The sequence below is a fragment of the Apiospora phragmitis genome, assembly GCF_038363925.1.
Source record: "Apiospora phragmitis strain CBS 135458 chromosome Unknown utg000005l:1.0-4161743.0:1.0-4166827.0, whole genome shotgun sequence".
Classification (NCBI taxonomy): domain Eukaryota; kingdom Fungi; phylum Ascomycota; class Sordariomycetes; order Amphisphaeriales; family Apiosporaceae; genus Apiospora; species Apiospora phragmitis.
The window spans coordinates 677,916-702,689 of record NW_027117403.1 but is presented as its reverse complement, the minus strand read 5'-3'; the positions used below and the strand labels follow the sequence as shown (position 1 = coordinate 702,689).

The 24,774-nt window shown below is 50.4% G+C and overlaps 6 protein-coding genes across 6 annotated transcripts; 3 read left to right on the top strand and 3 right to left on the bottom strand.

Moving 5' to 3' along the window:
- Nucleotides 1-3,085: 3,085 nt before the first annotated feature.
- On the top strand, nucleotides 3,086-3,301 carry PG994_004276 (uncharacterized protein; the record flags this gene model as incomplete). Its single annotated transcript, XM_066855685.1, has 1 exon — nucleotides 3,086-3,301. One exon carries the CDS (start codon nucleotides 3,086-3,088, stop codon nucleotides 3,299-3,301), a length of 216 nt encoding a protein of 71 aa, XP_066717852.1.
- Nucleotides 3,302-8,897: 5,596 nt separating this feature from the next.
- PG994_004275 (uncharacterized protein) lies at nucleotides 8,898-9,740 on the bottom strand (the record flags this gene model as incomplete). The annotated part of the gene is made up of 3 exons (XM_066855684.1): nucleotides 8,898-9,186; nucleotides 9,236-9,696; nucleotides 9,732-9,740. The coding sequence occupies 3 exons, from the start codon at nucleotides 9,738-9,740 to the stop codon at nucleotides 8,898-8,900; spliced, it is 759 nt and encodes a 252-aa protein (XP_066717851.1).
- Nucleotide 9,741: 1 nt separating this feature from the next.
- Nucleotides 9,742-10,259, bottom strand: PG994_004274 (uncharacterized protein; the record flags this gene model as incomplete). Its single annotated transcript, XM_066855683.1, has 2 exons — nucleotides 9,742-10,057; nucleotides 10,219-10,259. The coding sequence occupies 2 exons, from the start codon at nucleotides 10,257-10,259 to the stop codon at nucleotides 9,742-9,744; spliced, it is 357 nt and encodes a 118-aa protein (XP_066717850.1).
- Nucleotides 10,260-10,932: 673 nt separating this feature from the next.
- PG994_004273 (uncharacterized protein) lies at nucleotides 10,933-12,136 on the bottom strand (the record flags this gene model as incomplete). Its single annotated transcript, XM_066855682.1, has 3 exons — nucleotides 10,933-11,040; nucleotides 11,076-11,921; nucleotides 12,074-12,136. The coding sequence occupies 3 exons, from the start codon at nucleotides 12,134-12,136 to the stop codon at nucleotides 10,933-10,935; spliced, it is 1,017 nt and encodes a 338-aa protein (XP_066717849.1).
- Nucleotides 12,137-13,097: 961 nt separating this feature from the next.
- PG994_004272 (uncharacterized protein) lies at nucleotides 13,098-13,379 on the top strand (the record flags this gene model as incomplete). Its single annotated transcript, XM_066855681.1, has 1 exon — nucleotides 13,098-13,379. One exon carries the CDS (start codon nucleotides 13,098-13,100, stop codon nucleotides 13,377-13,379), a length of 282 nt encoding a protein of 93 aa, XP_066717848.1.
- Nucleotides 13,380-18,252: 4,873 nt separating this feature from the next.
- On the top strand, nucleotides 18,253-23,865 carry PG994_004271 (Translation factor; the record flags this gene model as incomplete). The annotated part of the gene is made up of 12 exons (XM_066855680.1): nucleotides 18,253-18,539; nucleotides 21,170-21,312; nucleotides 21,489-21,804; nucleotides 21,839-22,010; nucleotides 22,070-22,258; nucleotides 22,320-22,535; nucleotides 22,658-22,832; nucleotides 22,889-23,007; nucleotides 23,042-23,224; nucleotides 23,286-23,408; nucleotides 23,456-23,628; nucleotides 23,658-23,865. 12 exons carry the CDS (start codon nucleotides 18,253-18,255, stop codon nucleotides 23,863-23,865), a joined length of 2,304 nt encoding a protein of 767 aa, XP_066717847.1.
- Nucleotides 23,866-24,774: the final 909 nt, after the last annotated feature.

Here is a 24,774-nt window from a genome sequence, read left to right as displayed (position 1 = left end):
CGCTCCAATGGGTGGCCAACCTGTGAGCTGCAGGAATCGCTCTAAGCCCGTAGAGTAATACTTTGTTGTCATCTGATTTTGGGAGTTACGGGCTTATTCCCTGCTCGAACTATGGAACCACTTCCCCGATGATGGCCATTGTGCATAAGGTAGATTGCCAATACCAGACTGCACGCCGAACAAGCCTATTGAGGACGTCGCCTTTCTACACATGTTGAGTGACTCTGCTAACTTTGATTTTTAGGTTCCAGGTAACAAAGAGCGGGGGCGTGGAAAGTGCCGGGAGGCTCAGAAAGGAATTTAGCTACCCGCGATGGAGTCGTCCCGCAGGGGAGGAGGGTCCAATAGCACTATGTAGTTCTACCTGAGAGCAAATGCTTAGAAGTGGAACAGCGCTCACAATCCCATGCTATCAGCGTCAGAATCCGGCCTATCAATTACTCTCGATTTCAACCTACCTATACAATCTATCTGACTACCGCAACATCAAAAGTCAAGGCCCAGGGACTCGGCTGTATTGGAAGACACGACTCGCGACCTTCCACACCGAATAGCGACTCGATCTAGCTCCGCCCAGACCGGAGCATAGCCAGCCCTGCACGTCCCATACCTATACAGCAAATACTTTCTGAGCAGGACCGCAAGCTCGCCACAGCTCGGCACATGAGGATAATGAGCGAAAGAGTTGCCTGCGGAGTCGTTAACCCCAAGGATCTCGACTTCTTGGTCGGTTTGGTCGCCCAGGAAGGCCGTCAAGGTTTGCAAACCTACGAATCGAGTTGTGGGAAAGTGATACAGGAGGCTGTAATATGCCGATTCTAGAAAGCTTAGGTGCCGAACGAGCTCCACTTGGAGTCCCACTAAAGGTGTTGCGTTTAGGCCGTCGATCTATATCCACTAAGAGCCGTCTAAGGGTATTAAGATAATGTCCCGGTCGTAATTAATATAAACTGGCTATTTTATAAATAATTTATAATAAGCCCGTTAATAAATAAGGCGGGACCGCGGATATATATATAATAGGGAGGGAACTAATTAACCAGAAGTGCGCCATTACCGCGCGTTACTATTAATTACTACTATCTATAACATCCGAGGAGCTGGCAAAGCCAAGCGCCAGATCTCCTCCTCTAACTCAGGCGGCAGACTGCAGAGGTCAAACATCGTGCGTTTTCGAGCTATATAATTCTTAAAGGGTTTTATAAGCACAGTGCTATATTTATAAATAATCTATACTTTTCTTATTATCCGCTATATATAATACGTAAAGGGGGCTGGCTAACCTGTGTTTCTATTATGACAGCCGCGATTTTTACTTTACAGTGAAATCCAGGTGCAGCGTCCACCATTCAGATATCGAAAAACCAAGTCTAGGGTACTGTACAGTAGGGTCTCTACACCGTGCGTAAGTGATCCAGGACAAGTACCTGTCAGCACCTAGCAAGATTTCCGTAGAGCTCCATCTTTAGCGCTGACAGGTACTGTATTATATGCAAGGTAAGCCTAATATGTAGAGCCGCCTCTGATACCGCTTACTCGCGATTAATACCAATAGATCCAAAAATCCGGATTTTATAAGCGTCGCCGAAAATCCAGACTTCGCTCTAATTAAACGGGATTAGCTAGATTAAGCGTCAGCGTAAATATTAAAAGCGAAATTTAGGAGTATAAATAATATATAAACTTCTAATTCTTTACGCTACATATTATACCGTTTCGATCTATCCTAAGCTACTAGCTTTTAATAAAGATAAGTCGGCTTTTTAATATTCCGAAAAACCTTTATAAACTAATTACGAATCATTTCAACCTAATATCGCAAATATCCCTATTAAAATGTTTTTATATAAATAAGTAAAGTCTTTTTATCACCTCTACTCGCAAAGTAAACGCCATCCTTTAGGGAAAGTTATTTAAAGACGAATCCTGGATTTAGAGTGTGATTAATATGACGTATCCTGACAGCTCTTTCCAGCTAATTCCGATTCTAGTCGGCGCAAACTTGGACAAAGTGTTCTTTAGGACAGAGGCCAACCATAAGTTACACCTCATTATTAATAATTAGGGCGGTGACGTCCAATACAGCAAAGGTTTTTTCTTTAAATACTTATAAAACTACGACTACGATCCTGAGAAGAAAGTGGTTCATTTCAAGGAATCGGGACTCCGTCTCCACGTTATAGATGTTATATAGCCTAATGAAATAATATAGACAGCGAAGCTAGCGAAACTCTTCCGTAGTCATAAGGGCGTTCAAGCGACGTACGCGCTTTATTACGGAGAAGAACATCCAGTTCTGATCCCTTATGGAGGGGGTCGCATAAGCAAAAAGGGTAAGGTCAAGATTGAAGACGTTTATACAATCCTTATGAAGGACCGCAATAGGAAGAAAATGTATAGAATCTGGCGTAATTCGTCGAGTCGAAAGAAGATCGAACCAGTAACGCGCATTAAGCTGGATGGCCGGATGTGGCCTATAGGCTGGAGATACCTCTAGAATAGTCTGAGTCCAAGCTACAGTCGAATTCGAAATCGGTTTCCGCTTTCTGAAGTCGAACTGTTTATTAAAATCGGACCCACACTGGTCTTGGCGCTGACCGGTACTTTGTGCAATAGGCGCAGTACTTCAGGTCATTAAGTACGTACCAACCAAACGAACGCTATTTACAGAAGACGGTATAAATGCATAGCCTATACAGCTATTAAATGATCTATTCTTACGGATAGTAGGGTAGACAGCCCGCTTGGGGCCATCTGGGGGCCTACAACCCCGCTTTAGGCGCCCTTGGGTCATGCAGGAATGCGACTTTTTTTTTTTTTGTGTAGCCTGCCATATGCCACCTTCGGCATGCATCACCATCCGACGGGCGTTTTCCCTAAGACTGTACGATATGATTGGCACGACGTGCAGATCCCGTGATCGAATCAGCCTCATGGCGACAACCCCGACAATGGTCGCAAGGCCTGCCTTTTACTCGACTCCTGTTCAACAGGGACGGACCAGCCTACGTAGCCTCGCCAATTTCGCATCCCCCGAATATCACCAATACTAGTCGACGCTATACGAAGCGTCAGTCAAGACTCGATGGCTGAAGTCTTCGGCACCGCGGCCAGCGCTCTCGCTGTTATTGAGTTAACAGCAAAGGTCACCAAGCTCTGTGTGCAGTACGGGAAAGATGTTTCGAACGCGAGAGACGATATTGGACGAATCAGTACGGAAGTAACGAATCTGAAGACTGTCACCGCCAGCGTCCGCCAACTCCTAGGCGGCCCTCAAGGGACAAAGCTCCGTACATCCTAGAACCTAAACACCGCATTACAAGATGGGCAAAGAGAACTTCAAAGGTTAGAAGAGGACCTTACTCCCGGGGAAGGGCAGGAAAACGATAAGACGATTCGGCATTCGCGCTCTGAAGTGGCCATTCAGGAGTGAGGATGTTCAGAAGAAAATCGATATTTTCCAACGATGTTCGCAGACGATTTCTGTGGCCTTACAGGTTAATGAAATGTGAGTAGTATGTTCTGTTCTCCTTTTTTCTCTTGCGACGCTGGTTTTAATCTTTCCTTAGAGGTCTTATACTCGACACAAACGATAGGACCCTCCAGATCCAACAAGACGTCAGGCTTCACAGTCGGAAAGCGATCCTCGGCAAACTCCCAGTCGCGCAAGGAGCTGCCTTCGACTCCCATGCCGAAGAACACAGTCCGACCTGCCTTCCAGATACTCGAGTCGATCTCTTGCGCGAAATTGACAAATAGATTCAGGATGCGGACGCCAAAGCAATATTTTGGCTCAACGGCATGGCAGGAACGGGCAAGTCCACCATCTCGCGTACCCTAGCGAAGGCTGCCTCTGTGGGCGGGTTCCTTGGTGCTAGCTTCTTCTTCAAACGTGGTGAAGGAGAACGGGGCGGCGTGTCCAAGTTCTTTTCCACCCTCGCAGCGCAATTGTGCTCACAGGAACCGGCTGTTATATCGTATATCCAAGCTGCTATCGACTCTGACCCTGCTATAGTCGGAAAAGCAATGCGAGAACAATTCGAGAAGCTCGTATTGCAACCGCTATCGAAACTTTCAGGAGCTGCCTACCAGGACCGTACTCTTCTAATTATCGTCGATGCCTTGGATGAGTGCGAGCACGAGGAGGATGTCAGACTCTTATCCACCTGTTCTCAAGCCCGAAAAGCATACAATCGCCCCGGCTCAAAATCTTTTTCACCAGCAGACCCGATCTTCCTATCCGACTTGGCTTTACTGCGATTAAAGGGGCATACCAAGATCTTGTCCTTCACGAGGTCGCCGAACCTGTTATTGAACGTGATATACGCGCATTCTTTAATAGTGAGCTTACGCGAGTGAGGAATAACTATAATAGTTCCGTCGTAGAAGACCGATATATATCTACTATATGGCTAAGCGAAGACGATATACGGATCCTGGCTAAGATGGCGGTGCTATTGTTTATTTTCGCCGCTACCGTCTGTCGGTTTATTGCTGATTGAAGACTCGGGGACCTGCAGACCAATTGGAAGAGATTATAAGCTATCGGGCAATAGCTTAAGACTCTTAACTCGATGCGACATATATGCCTGTATTGAACAAGCTTATTGCTGGTGCGTTAGCCCAGCAGAAAATGGATATCCTTAAACGGTTTCAATCGATTGTTGGGCTAATTGTTGTTCTTGCTGAACCCCTTACCAGAACTTCCTTGGTACGGCTGTTAGGTACGCCTACGAGGACGGTTGCTGGTACTTTGGACCTACTACACTTCGTTCTTAGTATCCCCGATTTATCTGAACAACCGATCCGATTGCTGCATCTATCCTTCCGCGATTTCCTTCTCGACCGGAAGAAGCAGAATAACCAGTTTTGGATTGACGAAAAGGAGGTCCATCGTCGGCTAGCTATAGAATGTTTACGTGCCATGAATGAGTCGCTGCGGACGGATATCTGTGAAGTCCGGGTACCAGGGATAGCACTCTCTGAGATCAGCCCTCGACGAATTAAGGAGTACTTGCGGCCAGAGATACAGTATGCCTGCCGCTACTGGGTGTACCACTTGGAGTATTTAGGCACGAAGACCTCCGACGGTGACGAGGTGCACGGTTTTTTGACTTCCTACTTCCTGTATTGGTTAGAAGCGCTCAGTCTTATGGGCAGACCTTCAGAGAGCTTAGGGATTTTAGCAACGTTAAAAAATCTTACGGTAAGTTACCCCTAGATTTATTCGGTTAAGTTACTAATGCAATATTAAGTCCATTAATAGTAACCAACTTATTAATTTCCTCGACGATACGGAACGCTTTATTCTAGCTAGCGTTTCTATTATCCAAGTTGCCCCTCTTCAAGTCTATTCATCTGGCCTCCTCTTCGCTCCGGAACAGAGCGTAATCCGTGCTACATTTCAAGATCTTATCCCATAATAGATCTTGCGCCAGCTAGTAATAGACGATAAGTGGAATAATTGCCGCCAGACACTCGAGGGCCACAGCAGCTCCGTTAGCTCGGTGGCGTTCTCGCCCGACGGCAAGCTGGTGGCGTCGGCGTCGGGCGACGAGACGGTCAAGGTGTGGGACGCGCAGACGGGCGCCGAGAAGCAGACGCTCGCGGGCCACAGCGGCTCCGTCAGCTCGGTGGCGTTCTCGCCCGACGGCAAGCTGGTGGCGTCGGCGTCTTTCGACAAGACGGTCAAGGTGTGGGACGCGCAGACGGGCGCCGAGAAGCAGACGCTCGCGGGCCACAGCGACTCCGTCAGCTCGGTGGCGTTCTCGCCCGACGGCAAGCTGGTGGCGTCGGCGTCGCGCGACGAGACGGTTAAGGTGTGGGACGCGCAGACGGGCCAGGAGCGCCAAACTACTGACATAGGTACCGTTTCCTCCACATTATCGTTTAGTCCGGATTCTTCGTCCATTTTGACCGATGTTGGAGCTATCCCTATCGGTCGCCAGTCTAGCCAGTTATTACCTCCATAGCGCGAGGCTGCACGACTTGGCCTTGGTATTAGCGAGGATCGTAGCTGGATAACTTGGTGCGGGAATCACCTATTATAGCTACCATCCGATTTCCGGGCAAGCACATCTGCTGTATCTGGTTCTTTGGTAACTATCGGTTGTCCTTCGGGAAGGGTATTTTTCATGCAACTTGCTAAAGGGCTTAAGAACATATGGGCTTCATCTACTAGTTAAAAGATCGTAATATATCTCCTATATTTCTACTATCTTTACAAATGGAGGGTCCTAGGGCGTGTTGTATATTTATAGTCCTCGGTTCTTTATAACTATTTAATTATTTTCCCTTTGTTTAGTTACGCTTCCTTTGTTTACTATACTAAATCAACTTCGATAATATTGGCTTAATTGTTTTACAAAACATATTTATCCGTTCGCGAATTTAAAAACGCACAAAGATTAACGTAGGCATGGCCTAGGAGTAAGAGGCGCGGGCGTAAGAGATCAAGCTTTATATACTATAGCTCCAGGCTACTAGTCACCCCAGTGGCTGGCTACCCGTGCTTCCGTTGGTTAGCTAGCAAGCCAGAACGGCGGTAGAGAGCAAAGCAATAACGTTAACGCATCCCGGCTTTTAGTTATAACAATATATAATATAACAGGCCTACTTAATAATTTAATGCTTTCATCGGTTTATATAGCGATATATATGCTGAAGCGGGTCATATAAAATCATGAGTTAGGCCTACTTTTAAAGTAAGCAGCAAGCGTCGAAATAGGTGTTTCCTCATTTTATAACTCGCTCGGATATTCCATTATACAAGGTGTTATACAGCTATACGATACTTTAATAATGGCGCTAGCCAAAGCAGTACGTACCTCTAATAACCCGAAGTATTATGCAGGCCATAGAAAGTACCTGTCAGCGCCAAGCCTGATATGGATCCGACGTTAACAGATAGTTTGATCTTGAAAGGCGGAAACCGATTTTGAATTCGACTGTATCCCGCGATAATAACTTAATCGGCTACCGATTTCACTTTATAGGTGAGAATACTCCGACTACGACTAGACCATTTCGCCGAAGAAAGGCCCGAAGCACTGGACTGTCTATATAGACTATCGATCCTGCGATATATAAAGGACGAGGAATACCGCGCTTTATATGTACAGGGCCAAAAGCTTAAGCTTGTAATATGTTTAGATAAAGTCGTATCCGGTGACGAACTTTTTACTATTGGAAGTAATCATTTATATAAACCTACTCGGAACGGAAATCCTTTGCCAGGAACCTACTGGCTCCAGGTAGATCTTGAGTGTGCAGATAAGGAATGGGATGCCTTATCGGCCACCCAAGACTTTAAAGTTCCAGGACCATCGGGTCGGATATCTAGGGTTTTCTCGATTTCGAAGTTGGATATGGGAGCTAGAAGGGACGGAGAAGAATCGTTGCCAGTGCGAAACTAAGAACATCGTTATGTGGTAAGGTGCCACTTTGATATAGATATCCAATGGATTAAAGACGACGAGCTCGCTTCTTGCAAGACTGCGAACCCGCCGCTACGGCGATTAAGGAGACTCGGTGCATAGGGTAGATCTGGAGATACAGTAACTAATTAACCACATGTTCGACGTCCAGGTTATAGAATCTACTTATATCCGCCCCAGGTGCTGTAGACACGTAGCTCTGAGATATTACTTGGAACTTTACTTTAATATCGGCTATATCTATAGAATATCTTAATTATCGGGTTACAGTAAAACGCTAACTATCCCAATTAATATATAATACCGTACAGTTTATTTTATCTCAGTCTTAATCGCTCCGTTAGTTAGGAGCTCAGAATAGTATATAGTGGTCGTTAAAAGGTTTAGATTAACCCTCCTCTTTATTAATTGCCTTCGGTCTTCGTTTTTTATATACTAAATCTCTCGCATAAGTGACTTATAAATAAAAGTGTTCTGAAGATATAGCACCCTTAACACCTAGATATAACTTGAAATCTACGTCGTTATAAGACACCCGGAGTGAGCCTGGTCTTCGCTCCTCGTTTATAGAGATAAGTAGAAGCATATTCAAGGTTTATACCACCTTCAAATGAGGCCATTGGAGAATCCTACAGTAATTCCATTCGCCTATCTGTTAAGCTAGTATATAAACTGTATCAGATGAGTTAGATGGGTAAGAGAGCTAGAAAGCAGTAAAGACCGGACAACCAAAATTTAGCACTACAATTGCTACAGCTGCTTGCGGATGAGACCAAGCGCCCGTATATCTACCTTGCCGGTAAAACCAGCCTTCTTATCGACCTCATCCTTAGCGTCGTTCAAGGTTTCACCGGCCTTGCCAGGGGTGCCCTCGGCATCCCCCCCGGCGCCATCAGCTGGTCGGTGGCGAGGCCCCCCGTGAACTAAGCCTGGCGATGGTCGAGAACGTCGCCGAGCGTGCGATAACCAAGTAGCACTCGCTGCCCTTGGCCTTGGCTCGCGCTCGGCCGTGGAGGAGCTCCATCTCCACGGACACCCTAGTGGGCAGCATCCGGTCCAATCTGTATTGGCTCAGCCTCTCCTTGAGCTCATCGTCGATCCAGCGCTGTACTGAGGCCATGACGCGGAAGAAAGTGGACCATGTCCCCCCCTTCGTGGCCATGGGCGTGACCACGTGGGCTACATCCGGAGCGGTGAAGGTCACGATGGGGTTGCCTGAGTGATTGATCGTCTTCTGGTCGCAGCGGACGATGATCTGCTTCATCACCTCGTCTCGTAGAGCGGAGCGCTCTCCATTTGGGAGTGAGCTGCTCTCGGATTTTGGTCTTGTCCGTTCAGTGCAGCCGGCGGAGGGACTTCTCGATGGACCTGAATGTCTGCTGGGCAGTCACTCACGGTCTTGCTGTAATGTTCCCAATCGTGATCCCTGGTGGTGGCGGTGAAGTGGTCTGTGGCCCGGAACTAGCCGTCCGGGCCCGTGGCCTGGCGCAATCTCGAGACCAGGAAGTGGAAGACCGGCCCGTCACACTTCTTCCGCATGTTCTCCAGAAATGTGAAAGGCACGGTGGTATTGTCGGAGCCCAAGTATCGATGGGTCTCGTCCATCACCATCAGGCCCGCGGGCAGGTTCTCGGGGAAGCACCTACGGCGCTGGATGCTGGCGCTCGCGAAAAAGTATGTTCGTTTGCCGCCTACGTACTCAAGCAGGAAGCCTTTCTCGTTGCGGTCCACCCCTTCGAGGTCTTCCTCCCTCGTAGAAGAAGCGTTGATTCACCGGATCTTTGGCCTAGCTAGCCCACTTGTTATAGTTCACTTTGAATTCGAAATCATGGGCTGGACTGGCAGAGCCGATATCGACGTCGTTCTTGACTTCAACAACTGGGTTGTTGATAAGGTCGCGTGGCATAAACACGATCGTCGGCCAACGGCATATCGTCGCTGCGATTCTGCGTGCCCAGCTGTCCATTCCACAGGGGCACTGCAATCCGTCAAACATGCCCTGTCGAGGACACTTGTCGCCTGGCTTCTGGCGCTTGAACGCGGGGAGGTAACAGTCCGGGTTCTGATGCACATGGTCCCGCATCTGAACCAGGTGTCCACGGATCACCATGAGAGCGAGCGTCTGCAAAGTTCTGCCCATTCCCATGTCGCCTGCCGACAGCCCTCCGGCAATCCCTTCGCGTGCCTGTTGCGTCAGCAGAATGAATGCGCCCATGGTCTGGTAGTGGTCCAGCGACGTCTGGATGCCGGCGATGTTGACCTTGGTATCGAGTTTGTCGCAGCTGATGAACTCACACGTGCCATGCTATAGCTTCTCGCACCAGCCGTTGCAGGCGTCTGTGAAGTAGGTGTACTTGAAGAAGTCCTTGTCGGACGCGTCTTGGGTGTCCTCTTCTTCAACCTCGGGTTCCTCAGCAGGGTCTTCAACAAGTTCTTCAGCGGTCTTCGGCAGTCTTCGGCAGTCTTCGGCAGAGTCTTCGGCAGAGTCTTCGAGATTCTCGTCGTCTAAGGAGGGAATCAATAATGGCAGATATCTGGGCACATGGGGGCTATTCGCACCATCTTGCGTCAGGTCAATGACATCCGTCGCATGTGTGGAGTGCACGGTGGCAGAGGTAACACTGGAGGCTGGAGAAATGTCAGTCGGGTTGCAGGAGGAGGCGCGCACGCTGGACTGACCTAGTGAAGAGCGATGTTATTGACGAGGAAGCTTCCTGTGATTTTTCCTTTGCGAATCTTCTCGTCGGTGCCGTCGGGCAATCCTTCAATCGAGCAGCCCTACAGCACGACGCGGTCGGCGTCCTGTAGGACCGGGTTATCCATGATGGAGCATGCTCTCGTAAAGTTGGTTGCAACGTATGACGTGGTAGGTGTGCGGGGGTGCAAATTCGCGAGTGGGTAGCAGGGTGGCGTCGCAAACCACTTGTGGTATTGGTACAGGTGTTGGCGGAGGTAAAGCCGAAGTGAGTGAGCTGCGTGTCGCAAGTCAATTATGATGTTCGTCGGCGTCGTTGGCGATGGTGAGCTTGGAGTGGGAGAGCCGGCGTCGCAAGTGAATGGCGATTTCAGCTGGGGGTGTTGGAGGCCATGTCAATTGAATCCAGTTTGCGTTTTCCCCACAGACCCATCAATCGGCTGATTCAGTTTGGCTAAGGGTCTTCGCTGGCTGACAGTACCACAGATTCAACGTTGAGCGCGGATTGGTCGATGTTGCGTTATCTGATTGGGAACAAACGAGCAAGATATCGGCCCATACATACAACTACTTGCGGGAGAACGAGCGGACAATTCGGAGATTCGTGGACACCCTTATATGTGGGTCTGATAGGCAACAAGCGGTTGTACCTGAATTTCCCTCTGAACCAAGTGTCTAATACCTAGAGTACTATTCTTTTTTACGTGCTCGCTACTATAGTTAGGACTAGAGAAGGTATGAAAGCAAACCTCTAGTTCTCCTGTAGGGAGCCCTATTTCTATCAATTAAAAACAAACTATATTATTTGGCGTTGTATGGGTCGTGGTTGAGGTGTTCGACATACAGCGGCCCGGATTCGTGCTCGTCGCGCGTCTCAGGAGCGGAGGTAATCGGCCAGTTCTCCACGACCTGTAGTAGTGCCGTCCGAGCTGTTCCGGGGGAACCTGAGCCGGCTGCGACCGTTGCAGGCTAGGACTCTGCGACCAGTGCCACCCGCTGTTGGGATCGGGCGACAGGGTGAAGGAGTCGCCGGATAGGAAGGTTTGAGTTGGCTGTAAGACTGACGGGATCGGCGAAAAATCGCCTGGCAGTTCCATCGGGTAAGAGGGTTCGGAATGGCGACGGTGGATTTGGCCCCTGTCGTGGCTATAACTCCACGGGGTGGCGGTTATCTGTCCACTGTACTGCCGCGACAATCGCACTGAGGCCGGACATTGGTAAGGGCTGCCGGGCGATGGAAGCGGAGACGAATCATCGGCAGCCCTGGCGTGGCTCCTGTCGTTGGGATTGACAGTGCGGAGCTTGCCATCATGGATCATAGCCGACAAAACGCCGGCGTCGAGCAGTTCCGCCTTTTTGATAATGCGATTGACCATTTCCGTGGTTGCCTTTTGGAGCTGGGCTTGGACGAAGCTGACCATGACGAAGCTGCATCGTATTTCGATATCCTCGCGCAGGTATAGACCATCTCTCGGGGCACCCAAGGCTGCCAGTCCCATCTCTTGTGGTTCGGGCGGTTCGACCCCGGGCTGGTTTCCCGCAATACGATACGTGTTGCGCAGATCTATGTTCGCCGGACTACCAACGTAAATGTGTGTTTGCAGGCCCCATGGCAGATCGTGGAAGCACCCCTTGAAGGTGATCGTGCCGGAGCCTAGGTTTCCAAGACCCGGAATGTACTGAATTCGTTGAGTGATCTCATACCAGGCCAAGTAGTATTCTTCAAAAGGAGCGTCTCGCGGCGACTTGGTGGGTTGGTAGCTTGTCACGAGGGGGTTCACTTCGATCACCTAGGATTGGTTATACGTTGTGAGAAAGAAACACGGTCGTCCCGCTAATGCTTTGGAGAAGGTACCTCTTGATGTGCGTGCAGTATGTCGACAGCGAGTTTCTACTTTATCAGATTCGCGATTACCCGTTGTATCTAAGTCAACCTACTTACACGTGGTATAAAGTCCGGTATTGGGGTGATTTTGGCGACAACCTTCTTAGTACGAAACACCATCTTTAGGAACGATGGTGACTCGCAAGCCCAAGGACTGGGTTATCAATGGTTGGGGAAAGCAAGCCAATGCAGGTGGATGTTCTCGCTTCGCATCCATGGGCAGCAAAACAGTCGCCGGCGCAACCCACGCCCTCTTTTGACAACATGGACGGCACCGTAGTCTTATCCATCACAGTAAGCAAAAAATGCACGTACATCTGTACATGCGAAACTCGAGTACGTACTGTAAGCTCTTCGATGGCTCATGTGTACTGTCGAGTTCGACATGTTCGTTTCCGCTTTTGATGGTCAAGCTTTTTACTGAAATGGATTCTACCTTGGCGCTGACAGGTACTTTACAAGGGAAGCGCGGTATTTCTTAACCTAGTACAAACAGTACTGCGCTGACAGGTACTTCATAAGGTCAGCGCAGCACGTTAGGACTATCGAGGGTACCTACTGAGCCAGGCAGGCGCCATTGATTAGGCAGGCGCCGCCCACTAACCGCTGCTTATTTCGGTACATACGGGGTACAGTATCTTCGATGAATCTGAAGTACTGCGCTTATCTCATGAAGTACCTGTCTGTACCAAGACCCAGGTGGACCTAACGTACATAGACACAAGGCAGTCCGCAGTGGAGCGAATGCCATGAGCAGTTGGAGTGGTGAGCAAAAGCGTGATCGGTTCTGTGGCAACGCCAACAATGCGGCTCTCCAGGGCGGCTAAGGTTAGGTGCTGACAGAAACATTGCCAACAGGAACAGGCTTAGTGCTACCAGGTACTTCGCCAGAGAAGCGCGCTACTCTAGGCTCATCAAAACTACGTACACAACCCATCGCAACTGGCTGACGGAAAGCAACCCGTGGAAACCCAAGCCTAGAAACTGATTGTATATATAGCATATAGTGCGATGCAGGCCGTACGGCCAACAGGAGCTCATACTGAATGACCACAGTTTACAGTATTGTAACCGCGTCAACATGCATGATTCCGACGGCCTTTCACCAATCGCACGATGGAATAGGGAGAATAACAGCATGGAGATCACTGCTTCTTCATCAAATGCTCATGATCTTCACGGCTCTTTACAGCCGGAAGACCAGACAGGGCCAGATACGGCGACTATCGATACACACAAGGAGAGAGATGACGCATCTAGCGTGTCAACCTTCTACTTGGATCCAAACCTGATCCGATTTGAGGAACTTCTCAAGCGGTTAGAGAAGTTGGTTGACTGTTGGGAGGAACAACTGAATGGATAGGACGACATCGTGGAGATGGAGTACTTGTATGTGGTAGAAGTATGCTCTCAAGCCACCTTACCATTAGCATTGTATCTTCTGCCTACAGAGGGGTAAAATTCCATTCGTCGCAACCCGTGAGCCGGAACGAAGACAGTGGGTGACTATCGAGCCATCGGGCACAAAGTCTTACACCGAGCCTTCTTCAAAGGCTGCGGAGGTCCCACGTTCAGAGTTATCATTCCATCGTTGGAAACCATACTATCGGCCACAGTCAGTGTGGACCCGTTGCCCTGGAAACTGCAGTCGACTGTAGGCCACCAAATACTGAAATCCACATGATCTACAAAGCCATCTTAGCATCGTACCATATGAGGTCATGGGGAAACTGACCGATATCAACCCAGACTTGTCCAAATGACACCGCGAAGTCGGGTTTCAGGCCGCCCGTCCTGTTGCAGCAATCAGGACGGATGAAGCGAATCGACAGATCGTCTCATCGACCGCAAATGGCTCTGGTGGCGTGCAAATGCCAGCGTGCGGAGGCCTATCAGGAGTGTGTCTCATGGTAGTTAGTATAGTACAGGTTGTAGGCTGTGCCGGCAGAAGTGCTTGTGTTTCGATGCTTGTCAAGGTCCATATATTTGTGTGTTTGCCACACAGATGCGCAGGTGGAAGATTCGCCGTGATAAAAATAGACATGTTCATTGACAATAATCGAGTATGATGTCTATTCTTAGGTGATCTATCTCTAGTAGAGACAACGACGCTCATCTATTTATAAACGGCGAGATGGGCCCGCAGTGGCTGCAAGCTCCGCCACCTGGTCGATATATATACATGTAACACATCGAATATACTGTATCCTATATAACCACACAACCTCGCTACGATCGTATCTATGACAATGCCTCGAAGCAACCCACGTCACTAAGCGAGTGGGCTCACCTTATGGATGAGGTTTACCAAAGAACAGGGAAAGTGGATCTTGACAAGGGCACCAGATGAGCTTGGCGCTTCGGTTGATGAAGCTCCTATACATATCTCTCGCTCTATTGAGGCCCACTGTTGAAGTTTCGGTGAGTATCCTTATGACAGAGACGCCCGGAGGCTAGCATATATGGCATACATGTAAGCTAGACTGGCAGCAGTTCCTCGACGTGCACCACAAGGTGAAGACAGACGACTTACTGAGTCGATACTAAATTAACGAGGATCGAATGTGTAGAAAGACTGTTAGTAGGAGTTCGCGAAGACAGTCCGCACTGGCGTCTGGACTGTCGGTTATTTGACAGCGCATGAACTACATAACAAACTAGGCTGGATTGAAAGGAAGGAAGTCTCAAATAATAGGGTCATGCAGTATGTACAGTACGTACAATCTATTGGGAGGGGATTATTCCTGTTAGGGGGTTTCTTATCTAAGTTGTTCGTATAATTTGGTAAACGAGATGCCATTCAACTGTTACGTTGGGCGATATTCGGATGTTTTGCTGACGCAAGCTTTCCAGCTGATGTACTGGCGGGAGTTCGCATAAAGGCCGAGCAGGAGTCGATAGATTCCGTGACTGAAAAAAACTTCTATACAGAACAATCAATTATGACACGCTTGGGTGGTACATACCTTAAGGCTGGACTTCCCACGGATCCCGCCGCCATCTTGGGTTGTTAGACAGTGTATCGCATACGAACGCCGGAGACATACCGAGCGAGGAGGATCCTCAGAGGCGGACTAGGATTGCTGGTCGAATCCATCGGGCTCATGTTGGTACCACGTCGGTCTAGACCAGAATGTTAGGTATAATTATTGATTCTTTCGGTCTTCCTGGCGGCTTTATTATGATAGCGAAGCCTGTTGGGTGTATTGAGTCGTTTGAGATGGTCAGACGGTGTAGGCGCCAGACTGGTGCGGCTGACATTGCTGCGACGGGCGACCCCGCGCGACTTTGTGAGCGTCGCCGCCCAATCAGCATCATAGCGTGGTAGGTGCTGCGATCGACTGCGAAGGGGCGGATACAGGGCGTGGAAATTGAGTCGAACAGTTATTTTAGCTACTGACTAGTATTGAGCTAAATAAGAATCTCCCTTCAATCTTACGCGGTTCAATATGTATAAAGCACGTCGTTAGAACAGAGTTTGACCGACAAAACAACCCAAGTAGTGGGAAGCACTGTCCATGTTTAGGCACTTTATTGCTTACTTTAATAGATAGGGCCCCGTGGTCTAGTGAACTACCCGCTAAAAGCCAGGCTTGCAGCCACTAACAGAGAGGAAACTGTCGCTCTACAGGCACTGACTTCGATTCATGGCCTAACTGCGGCCCTCTTATCCCGCCATTCCAACCTGCGACCCTTCACATTTCGTTTCCGACAAGCCCCCGAATAAGACGATCAACATAGCCCCCCGACTGTCGAAGTCTCTACATTACCAAATGCTTTCCATGATTACTCGAGGTTGACGAATAACGGCATAGCAATACTATCCCCTGCAGCCTCCGCGCAGTCCGCCGAGCCGGATCGACGCAACGTACGATACCGGCGAACCGTCCTGGTCCCGACCCCAAAATAAAACCTATAATAGAGATGGCCCTTAACTATCAGCTTGCGAAAGAGCCTGACATGGAATGGCGCGAAATGGTGGATTTTATTAATGAAAAGGTTGAAGTAGATGTGTCTATGAAACGTAGAATGACTCAAGACAGCCAGCTCAAAGCTGCTTTTTTGTACAGGGTGTACTACAATCCACCGATCCACTGTTGGCTCCAAGTCGGCTGGAGTACAGGGCTTAGCAGTGGTATGTAGCTATTGTACAGTATTGAATATTCTATAAATAGTTAAACGTGGTACCGCCTATAAAGATGACCACACCCTGATCTAATTATATCCGAATGGTTCTATTTCGATCTCGTCGAAGTTCCCTAGCGATGCTATGGTACGAGGGCAATTGCTATATATTCTCGGGTTATCGCAAGAGCTAAAATGTGAGTCCTCTGGTATGTCCACACGCGTCCTCTAATACATATCCCTTTTGCTATGAATCTGTCACTTCTAACCCTTTTAACAGGTCTCCCCTCGCTGATGCGTTGTGCATCTCAAGAACCACATGCGATCAATGAGAACATTTGCCGATTCGCTTCATCAGTGCTAGTTACTGGGACTGGCGCAAACGGTCTTAGTATAAACTTCTCGGTGCCATTCGGACATGACTGGGTCGACATCGGTCAGCTTACCCCCAAAGTCCATCTCTAGCCTAACGCTCAGATCTTCGCAGGTGATGTGAACTTCAGCGCTTCTCAATTGTCGTGGTTCGGATGGCCTACAATCGACTGTAGTTTTCGGGGCAACGAGTCTGCACTTAGTGTGTCAAACAGTCTGATTTCTACCGAGGGGATGATAATTGTGGACGTAGGGCCTCCACAGCCTGTAAAGAACGCTCGGTGCAATACCCAGTGCCCAGCATCCCGATAGCCATCCAGTGTATTTGTTTCATAGTACAGTGTGCTTAGAATTTCTTACCAGTCTATAGAATTAGCTGCGTTGGTTCTGCTAGGTGGTGTTTATCGACATCCGATCTTCAGAGGTGCCAGTGCTCATACTGATTGTCGCTAGTGTCGTGTCTAAGGCTTAGACTAGGTTATCCTGCTGGGGAACTCTTGGGCGCTTCAGCAACCTATGTATGTATAGCCTGTATGTGGCCCTGATGCCACCGTGACGATATAGCTACCAGTCATTAATCATCAGGCCCGTCCACTACCCCGCGCCTTCAGTGCCAGGTCATACCACTGCCGCCCAGCCGCCTGCTGTTCGATGCGCGAGCAAAGAGCCCATACAGTAGATCGCGCCGGCTCTGCGTTATCTCCACCGAGGATACTCGGCCATTCGTCCCTGGAGCGCGACCTGGCCAACGCCCGCACCCGTGCTCATTAATTGACCCGTGCCATCTGGCGTGCGCCTAGCCCCTGGCGCGGCCTGCTCATCGTAAGGTTCCACATGGGTTCGTCTGGTTTCCCTGACGATGTATGACCACGTTCGCTGGAAACAGGGCCATGGTCCAAGTAGGAGGCACGGAAGGTGTGATAGGTACAACACCAAGCAGCGGTCCCAAGCAGTCCACCAACCCAAGCACTGGCCATGCCGCAACTTTCTGTTATACGACGATGAGGTTATACGACGATGAGCCCAATACCGCATGGCTTACCGGCGATGCTTGGACCACGTGGATCGAATCATCTAGTTGTTCTGCGTCTGGCGGATAAGAGAGCCGCCTCCTTTGGCTCCCTTCACCACGGTCTCGGTACGGGGGTTTGGCTGATCTTCCGTTAGCATCAGAGACTGATGAAGCATTCTCGTACGCAATGTCGAGTACGGATGAACTCTCCAGCCCCAGGGCTTTGCGTTTGGGAGAAGACCACCAAGTCTACAGTGATGAGGATGCCATCATCGATTGCTGGTTGGTACATGGAGGATGTTCTGACATTGATGGTGACGAAGACTCCGGGAGTCGTCGTCGACGAACATGCGAAATATCTGCTTGTTTCTCGCTGAGCTTGATGTACTATCCATGTTGGTGCACGAATTTTAAGAAGCTGGAATTCGCATGTCGTTCATGAACAACTTTATCCAAGTAGTACTATTTTTGTTGGCCGTGACATGCGAAAGTCTGACGGCAGCCAACTCGTAGTCCTTGACAATCTTCGCAGTGACACCGTATCCCGTCGAGAAAGCCCTTACCCCAATCAGCGGTAAGCTCTTCTCCGTCGTCAATATCTCGGGACGCAAGAATAATCATGCGATATCTCCCGGATATGACTTCACCATATCAACGGTGGTTTACAAACCGGAAGACATTGCTCTCCGTCCTAGTGTAAATCTGACCGACGGTCGGCTCTCCCGCCATGTCGGACCGTACAAGATCGAGAGCAAAGCCATCTTCGTACGTGCATGGGGCCACGATACGTCCGACGATCTGTCCGATCCGCTGGTTCTTCTTGTACGCCAACTCCTCTTTGCCCGGAGAAAACAGCACGAAGGCCAAGGCCCTTACGTCCGTAACTAGCGACACAAGGCGGCCGGGCGAAGCAGCTTCCTATGCACTGGCATGCATCACCATGACCGACGACACACTGCTCGCCATCCAGAATGCCGTCGGGGTCGACGGGCCAGGCTCCGGGCTAGCCGTCTGGTTTGTCCCAACTCGGACGGTCGAAAATATTCTTGTGTATGTACTGAACGTCTAATAACCGGACCAGACGATCTTTCGTTAACGTACTGAGCTCCTCCGCATCGATCCCTTCCCATATCATCTTAGGGAATTCCACGTTCTCAGTGATCGACCTTTCGAATGAACAACCCACCCTAGCGAGGATCGTAATATCTTCGGGTCGTTCCCGAGAGCGGCGTGGAACGCTGTCGTGGTATCACCTGCCATTTGCAAGTAGTCCTTCATAGTCACAGGGCCATCATCGTCTAATGGAAGGAAAGACAGCAGATTGCGATATTCTCCTAGAGCCCTTACCAGGCTGCGTGGGAACTTCAGCTGGTCCTGGAACGTCTTCCGTGTTTTGGGGTCTACCCCTTTTCCTAGTCTTTTTAGGACCTTTTCGATCATGTCGGCAGCCCCTTCGTCGATACTCTAGGCGACCTGGACTTTTGCGAGAAACGATAGAAACTTGTAAAGCTTGGAGGAATTGTCCAAACTATCGCCAAGTATATAGTGTTTCGCCGCTCGTTCAACCCAGTCCCCGGTAATGCGAAAATCTGGAAGCGCCACGCTACCTGTCCTCTATATCGTAACGTGTGTTATAAATCGTCGGATACTATTCGCGTTGGTTAACCGAGCTGCTACATCTGTCGGACTTGGAAACCGTTTCTGCTTCTTGGACTCTGTTACTGCTGAATCTGTCGGGCTTGGACACTGCTTCTTCTTCCTGGATTCTGTTGCTCCATACGTGTCGGGTTTGGAAGCTGGTTCTGCCTCTTGGACTTTGTTACTGCCGTAGTGTTTCTCTTGCTCTGCTGCCGTAACCCCGATTGCTGCAGCCGGATACTAGGTGTCCGATCGACTTCTGGTTCGGGCCGGGGCTCGCTTGGCAGACTATACTCGGTATCGGCATCCTCAAGTTCGGAAGGCGGCGACGTGGTGGTGCTGTCGTTTGAGGTCAGTATCAACTGCGAGGGCTATTTACTCACAGCTTCCACAATGTCTTCGTCGCTAGACTGTGTGTCTCGCGGGGTGGGTGGGCGTGCTGTCGCAACAATGGCCGAGTCTGGAAGGGTCGAAGAGGCCAGCGCGATTGGGGCAAGAGGGGGGCATGGATGGGACTCAATGATCCTCGGTGCCTAGGACACTAAAAGACCCTGGGACAGCCGTTCCAAAGTACGTATCCGTAACCCCGCCTCCAAGTACTAAAATAGCTGACAGCGGGTCAGCACTACGATCGGAGGCTCTGAAGTAAGGCTCATCTCGCATGCAGAAGCTTGACTGCCTACGCGCCCGCAGATCGGCGTAACCCAGGTCCAAAGACAGCGGTTACCTATAAGATGTCCACCCAGGATACCTGGGGTCTCAGTAGGAACGAACTGGCGCCCACGTCCCAACGCCCTAATTAAACCTCTCCTTCGATAAATATTCGTATCCTTAGCAGGCTTATTGGATTGAAAGATTAAAACTGAAATGTATTGTAGCTATTTCTACGAAAGGTATAAATCAGCCAATGGAAGTTCGAAATCCGTTTTATTGTACTTTAAATGGATTCGGGACTAGCCTTGAAGTCCCACCTAGCCTTGTCCACTGGACCGGAATAATAACGAGACAAAAGTAATAAAGGATTAAGAATAAAGGTACTACAGGCCAATTATAAGTTCGTGTTTTGTTTATTTGAAGATGTAACTATCGTCCGCGGAATTACGCTTACGCTTCGGCGTAGGACGTGCGGTGTGTCGCGAAAGGACTACTACCTAGCAGCCGTCCTAAGTACTCCGCCAGCCCTAGTATTAGGAATAACGTAGCTTTTTAGTGTTTAATAATAAACCTTATATTACGTGAAGTACGGTATAGTTTAAATTATAGAATATAGCTGGGAGCGCCCTAAAACACTATCGCCGTGTATACGGAAAATATGTCTCGCTAGTGGTACTTGTTTTCTTTCGTGTTAGTGCTAACCGCCCGTATTTCCGTCTCCGCCTTCTATATCCGGCCTATTGCGCCAGCGCGATTATTACGACTAAAATGTAGGGATCCTCGTCGGTATTCTAGAGGCATAAGGGGGGGGACGAGCAGTTGGTGTCGCCGCTTATTTAATTCGCGAGCGGGTTCGTTAGCTAGTGCTTCGTACACCTAGAGCGAATTGGCCCTCGGGTAGTCGATGTGCTTCAAATTAATAAAGGTAAGAGGTATAGCTGCGGTGGCCGAGTTCCGGGGTAAAAACACCTAGCACGTAACACGTTTATACGGTTAAGTACCGATATAAAGCTTACATATCTCGGTTTTCGTAAAAAGGAATAAGCTAGTAATAAAACGCTGCGCGGCGTAAGGGATCTATGTTTAGGCCGAGACGCTATTAAACAACGTATTAAGGTTAGCAAAGTTCGGCTATTCGTTCAGTATCGGGGTCGTAGGCAGATTCGCGGAGTCCTTAATTGCGGAGGCTTGCGTCGATATACATTTTTTAAAACGGTAATGCAGAAACCGTCAATATTGCTTGGTCCAGAAAGAAAATCGAACGAACAGCCTTGTGCCTCGCCGTAGAATAGTCTGGAGGGATACGGCTACGGCAGTCGTTATAGGCCTGGCTAGTGCACTCGTCTTGACAGGCCTCTGCATTGGCCGCTCGGCTACATTTCCGAAGCGCGCAACGGGCAGCTAGGACGAGACAACCGGTCTTCGAACCGGAGGCCCGAAGAAACAGAGCGTGCACTTGTGCTCGATGAGTTCCCAGAGGGGATGGTGCAGGCGGGTAACCAGTTGATGCATGGGCGACTTGGCAGGACGGAGGGGGAAGCGCGTTAGCTGGCTTGTGCGTCGCAGCACGTGACGTTCACCACAGGGCTGTGTAGTGCACCGGAGGGCAACACCCGCACCTGCCTCTGTCTGATCGCACCTCGCCGCGGCGTCGTACCTTCCGTGTACCAGGCCCAGCGCGCATCGAGACGCGCATCGTGAGACGCGCGCACGTGCTGTCGACTCCACCTAGCCGCGCTTCCGATCACGAAGACAGCCAGCCAACGCCCGCGACAGACGCCGAGGCGAGGCGACGCGAGGAAGGGCGTGCCTCCGCGGCGCAGACGACGCTACCCCGATCACGAGCCACCGACTTCTCCCAGGGCCATCGGACCTTTTCCCCGACGCTCCACTTTGTGCACGCCGCGCCGGCCGATTCCTCGAAAACAGCTTGCACCTACGGGTTCTACATGCCAGCCTACCCGACGATGGGCCGATGTCTTGACGAGTCGGATCCTACCAGATCGCCAACCTGCTCGGAGTGTATGCCCCTCAAACGATCTTGAACTATGGTCGTCTTCGGACCCGGAGGGTGACTTGCCCGATCCACCCGCGTGGACGACGCCACACTTCTCCGTCCGAACCTCGGCGATGGGCTGCCCGCGCTGCGCGACTTCGAGTTGGCGCCATCCCGCCGTTCTAGAGCCTCGGCTGGTCTGCAGCTAACAAGACTTCCTGCGGTCTCCTGTCAGGTCGCCCCTCGAACCACCTAGCGCCCGTCGCCCACACTGCCCTCCCCCTATGCGCTGGGCTTCGTCCTCGCCGGGCACCAGCGCGGCATGGCCGTCACAGCCCAGACCGGCTCCATGATATACCCTCACCTCGTCGAGGCCCTTGGGCACGTCGACGTCCGCACCGAGGTAACCGAGTCTTTCGCCAGCCGTGGCGGCGCCGTGCTGCTCGTCAACGCTAGCCAGGGCATCCCGCCCCGCCAGCCGCCAACTTCTACGCGCCTTCGCTGAGCGCTTCGAGATCCTGCCCGTTATCCACGAGATCGACCTGAGCGCCGCCGATATCCTATGTGTCCTCAACCGGCTCGAGGCTACTTCCAGACCCGGTTCCACCACCGCCATCGGCGTAGGCCCCAAGACGGGCCTCAACGTCCAGTCGCTCGTGCCCCTCGTCGGGAATATACCCACACTTAAGGGCGACCATATAAAGCCCTTGCGCAGGCTGCTGGTGGACTATTAATATGACGAACTCCGCGGCGTCATCTATCTGGTGCGCGTCTTCGACGGCACCGTCTGCGCAGTCGGTCTTGCGGCAGCGCAGGTCGGCTACATCTCCCACCGGGTACCAAGAAGACTCAGAACGCCAAGATCGGCCACGCCTTCACCACCGTGGGCTCCGAGAACATGGTGGCCCCCTTCCCCGGCTTCGAGGAGCTCAAACTCAAGGTCTTCGCCACGGCCTTTCCTACCGATAGCGACGACTACCGCCGCTTGGCTGGCTTGGCTGGCTTGTGCTCGCCGACAGGTGCGTGATTTTACCCAAAGAAACACTCGGAAGCTCGGGAGCCGGCTGGCGGCTAGGCTTCCTCGGTAGTCTGTGCCCCAGCGTGTTCCCGGGACTGCCTGCGTCGAGAGCACGGGGCCAGTATCATCACCGAGCCCGTGGTCTAGACGAAGGTGGTCTGGAGGGACGGTACCGCGTAAGTCATGCAGATCCGGCCGAGTTCCAGCGAGAACCACCGCACGCGGGGCGATGGGTGCTACGAGCCGTACGTGCTCGCGACGGTGACGGTGCACAAGGAGTACCTGGACCGGGTTCTCGAGCTCTGTGAGGTGAACCGCGGTAAGCAGGAGTCCGTCGAGTTCTTCCATAGCATGTCGGTCATCATTAAGTACCGGCTGCCAACGGCACAGCTGGTCGACAGCCTGTTCGGCAAGCTCAAGGGCGCGGCCAGGGAACGCGACGCTCAATGACGAGGCTGCTGGGCGGAAGCGGGCGGGCCTGGTCAAGCCGCCGCTGCTTGTCAACAAGGAGCCCGTCGACGCCATCAGCCGCGTCGTGTACAAGTCGCAGGCCGAGCGGCTGGGGCGGCAGGAGACAGTCAGCTGAGGAGAGAACCTTGGGCCGATACACTCGCGGCCCCGGAGGGCTTCGACGATCGCATCCTCGACGTTCTCGTCGCAGGAGTCGAAGACCCACCGTACGCTGAGGTTTTGGCAGCAGTCCTGGTTGCGCGTGCCGGCCGTGCCGGCGAGCTGGATATCGCAGCTGCCGACGCTGGGGCGGCCGCCCCCACGAGAAAGACCTTCTTGCCGTCCTTGTCCCTGTTCTAGGCTGCAGACGGGGCAGTGGGCAGGAGCAGCGCCATGGCATGCGTCTGGAACATGGCGGTGGCGGCGGTGCTGAGTCCCAGCAGCAAGACGGCCGCCTGGGCGAAGGACAGAGAGTCGAGGGTCTTGGCGAGGAGGCCAGCGTCGGCCCTAGTAGAGAGTTCAAAGACGCCGCTATAATAGCTTTCAAGCATAAGGTCGCCGCTAGTAGCGCTCCCTTCACGTAAGTGCCATCCGCGGTTAGGAGTTAAACGTGCCGCTATTTTCTAATGCGAGACATTGCGCCTATTACCGTAGGCATCGTATTAAGTCGGCCGCCTCCAACTTAAGTCCCATTTTACCAGTATATTTTATTTACGTTATATAGTTATATAATCCTGTTTATAAAAGCTTACCACAATAGATATGTATAGTGGTGTATAAGTCTGATCGTAACCGCAATAATGGTCCGGATAACGGGAACGAGAAAGTAAACGGTATCGAGGTAATAACAGCGCCAGAAGCTAAAGAGCTTAACGAGCTTACTAACGGCGAATATTTAAATAAGCTTACGATATCTACGTTATAAGCTGCCTATAAACAAGGAGAATAAAGCGCAAGCTTCGAAAAGAAATAATATAATTAAGCCCTGGCCTTTTTATTACTATAAGAAGCCGTCCTAGCCATTTTCTTAGAAACGAAGAAAGAAGGGCAAGCACTAGCTTTCAATTAATCGAATATTATCACTCCGATTCTATATATCTTTAGACTAGTAAAATAAAAGAGATCTTGATCCGAGTCTAATTATAAATTATGAAGTTATTATATAACTTAGCCCGGTCGCTTTTAAAAGGGATTAATTAATTATTTATAAGTTCTAGGCGTTTATAGAACGGTTAACGCCGACCGGGTATACGACTAGCACTATATTAAGGTTTATCGAGCCGCCTTAGCACCGACTTATAGTAATTTATAATAACTAAGTTAAGGCGCTATACGCAGGTTGTCGTGGGCGTTACTATTAAGTCGGTTACCCCACGACGTCTAATTAATCGTATTAATATATCTAGCTGCGGCACTTAGCGGTAGACCGTAGTAAAACTTACTACATAAAGAATAAATAAGGCATATATTTTAATCAAACCATAAAAATAGCT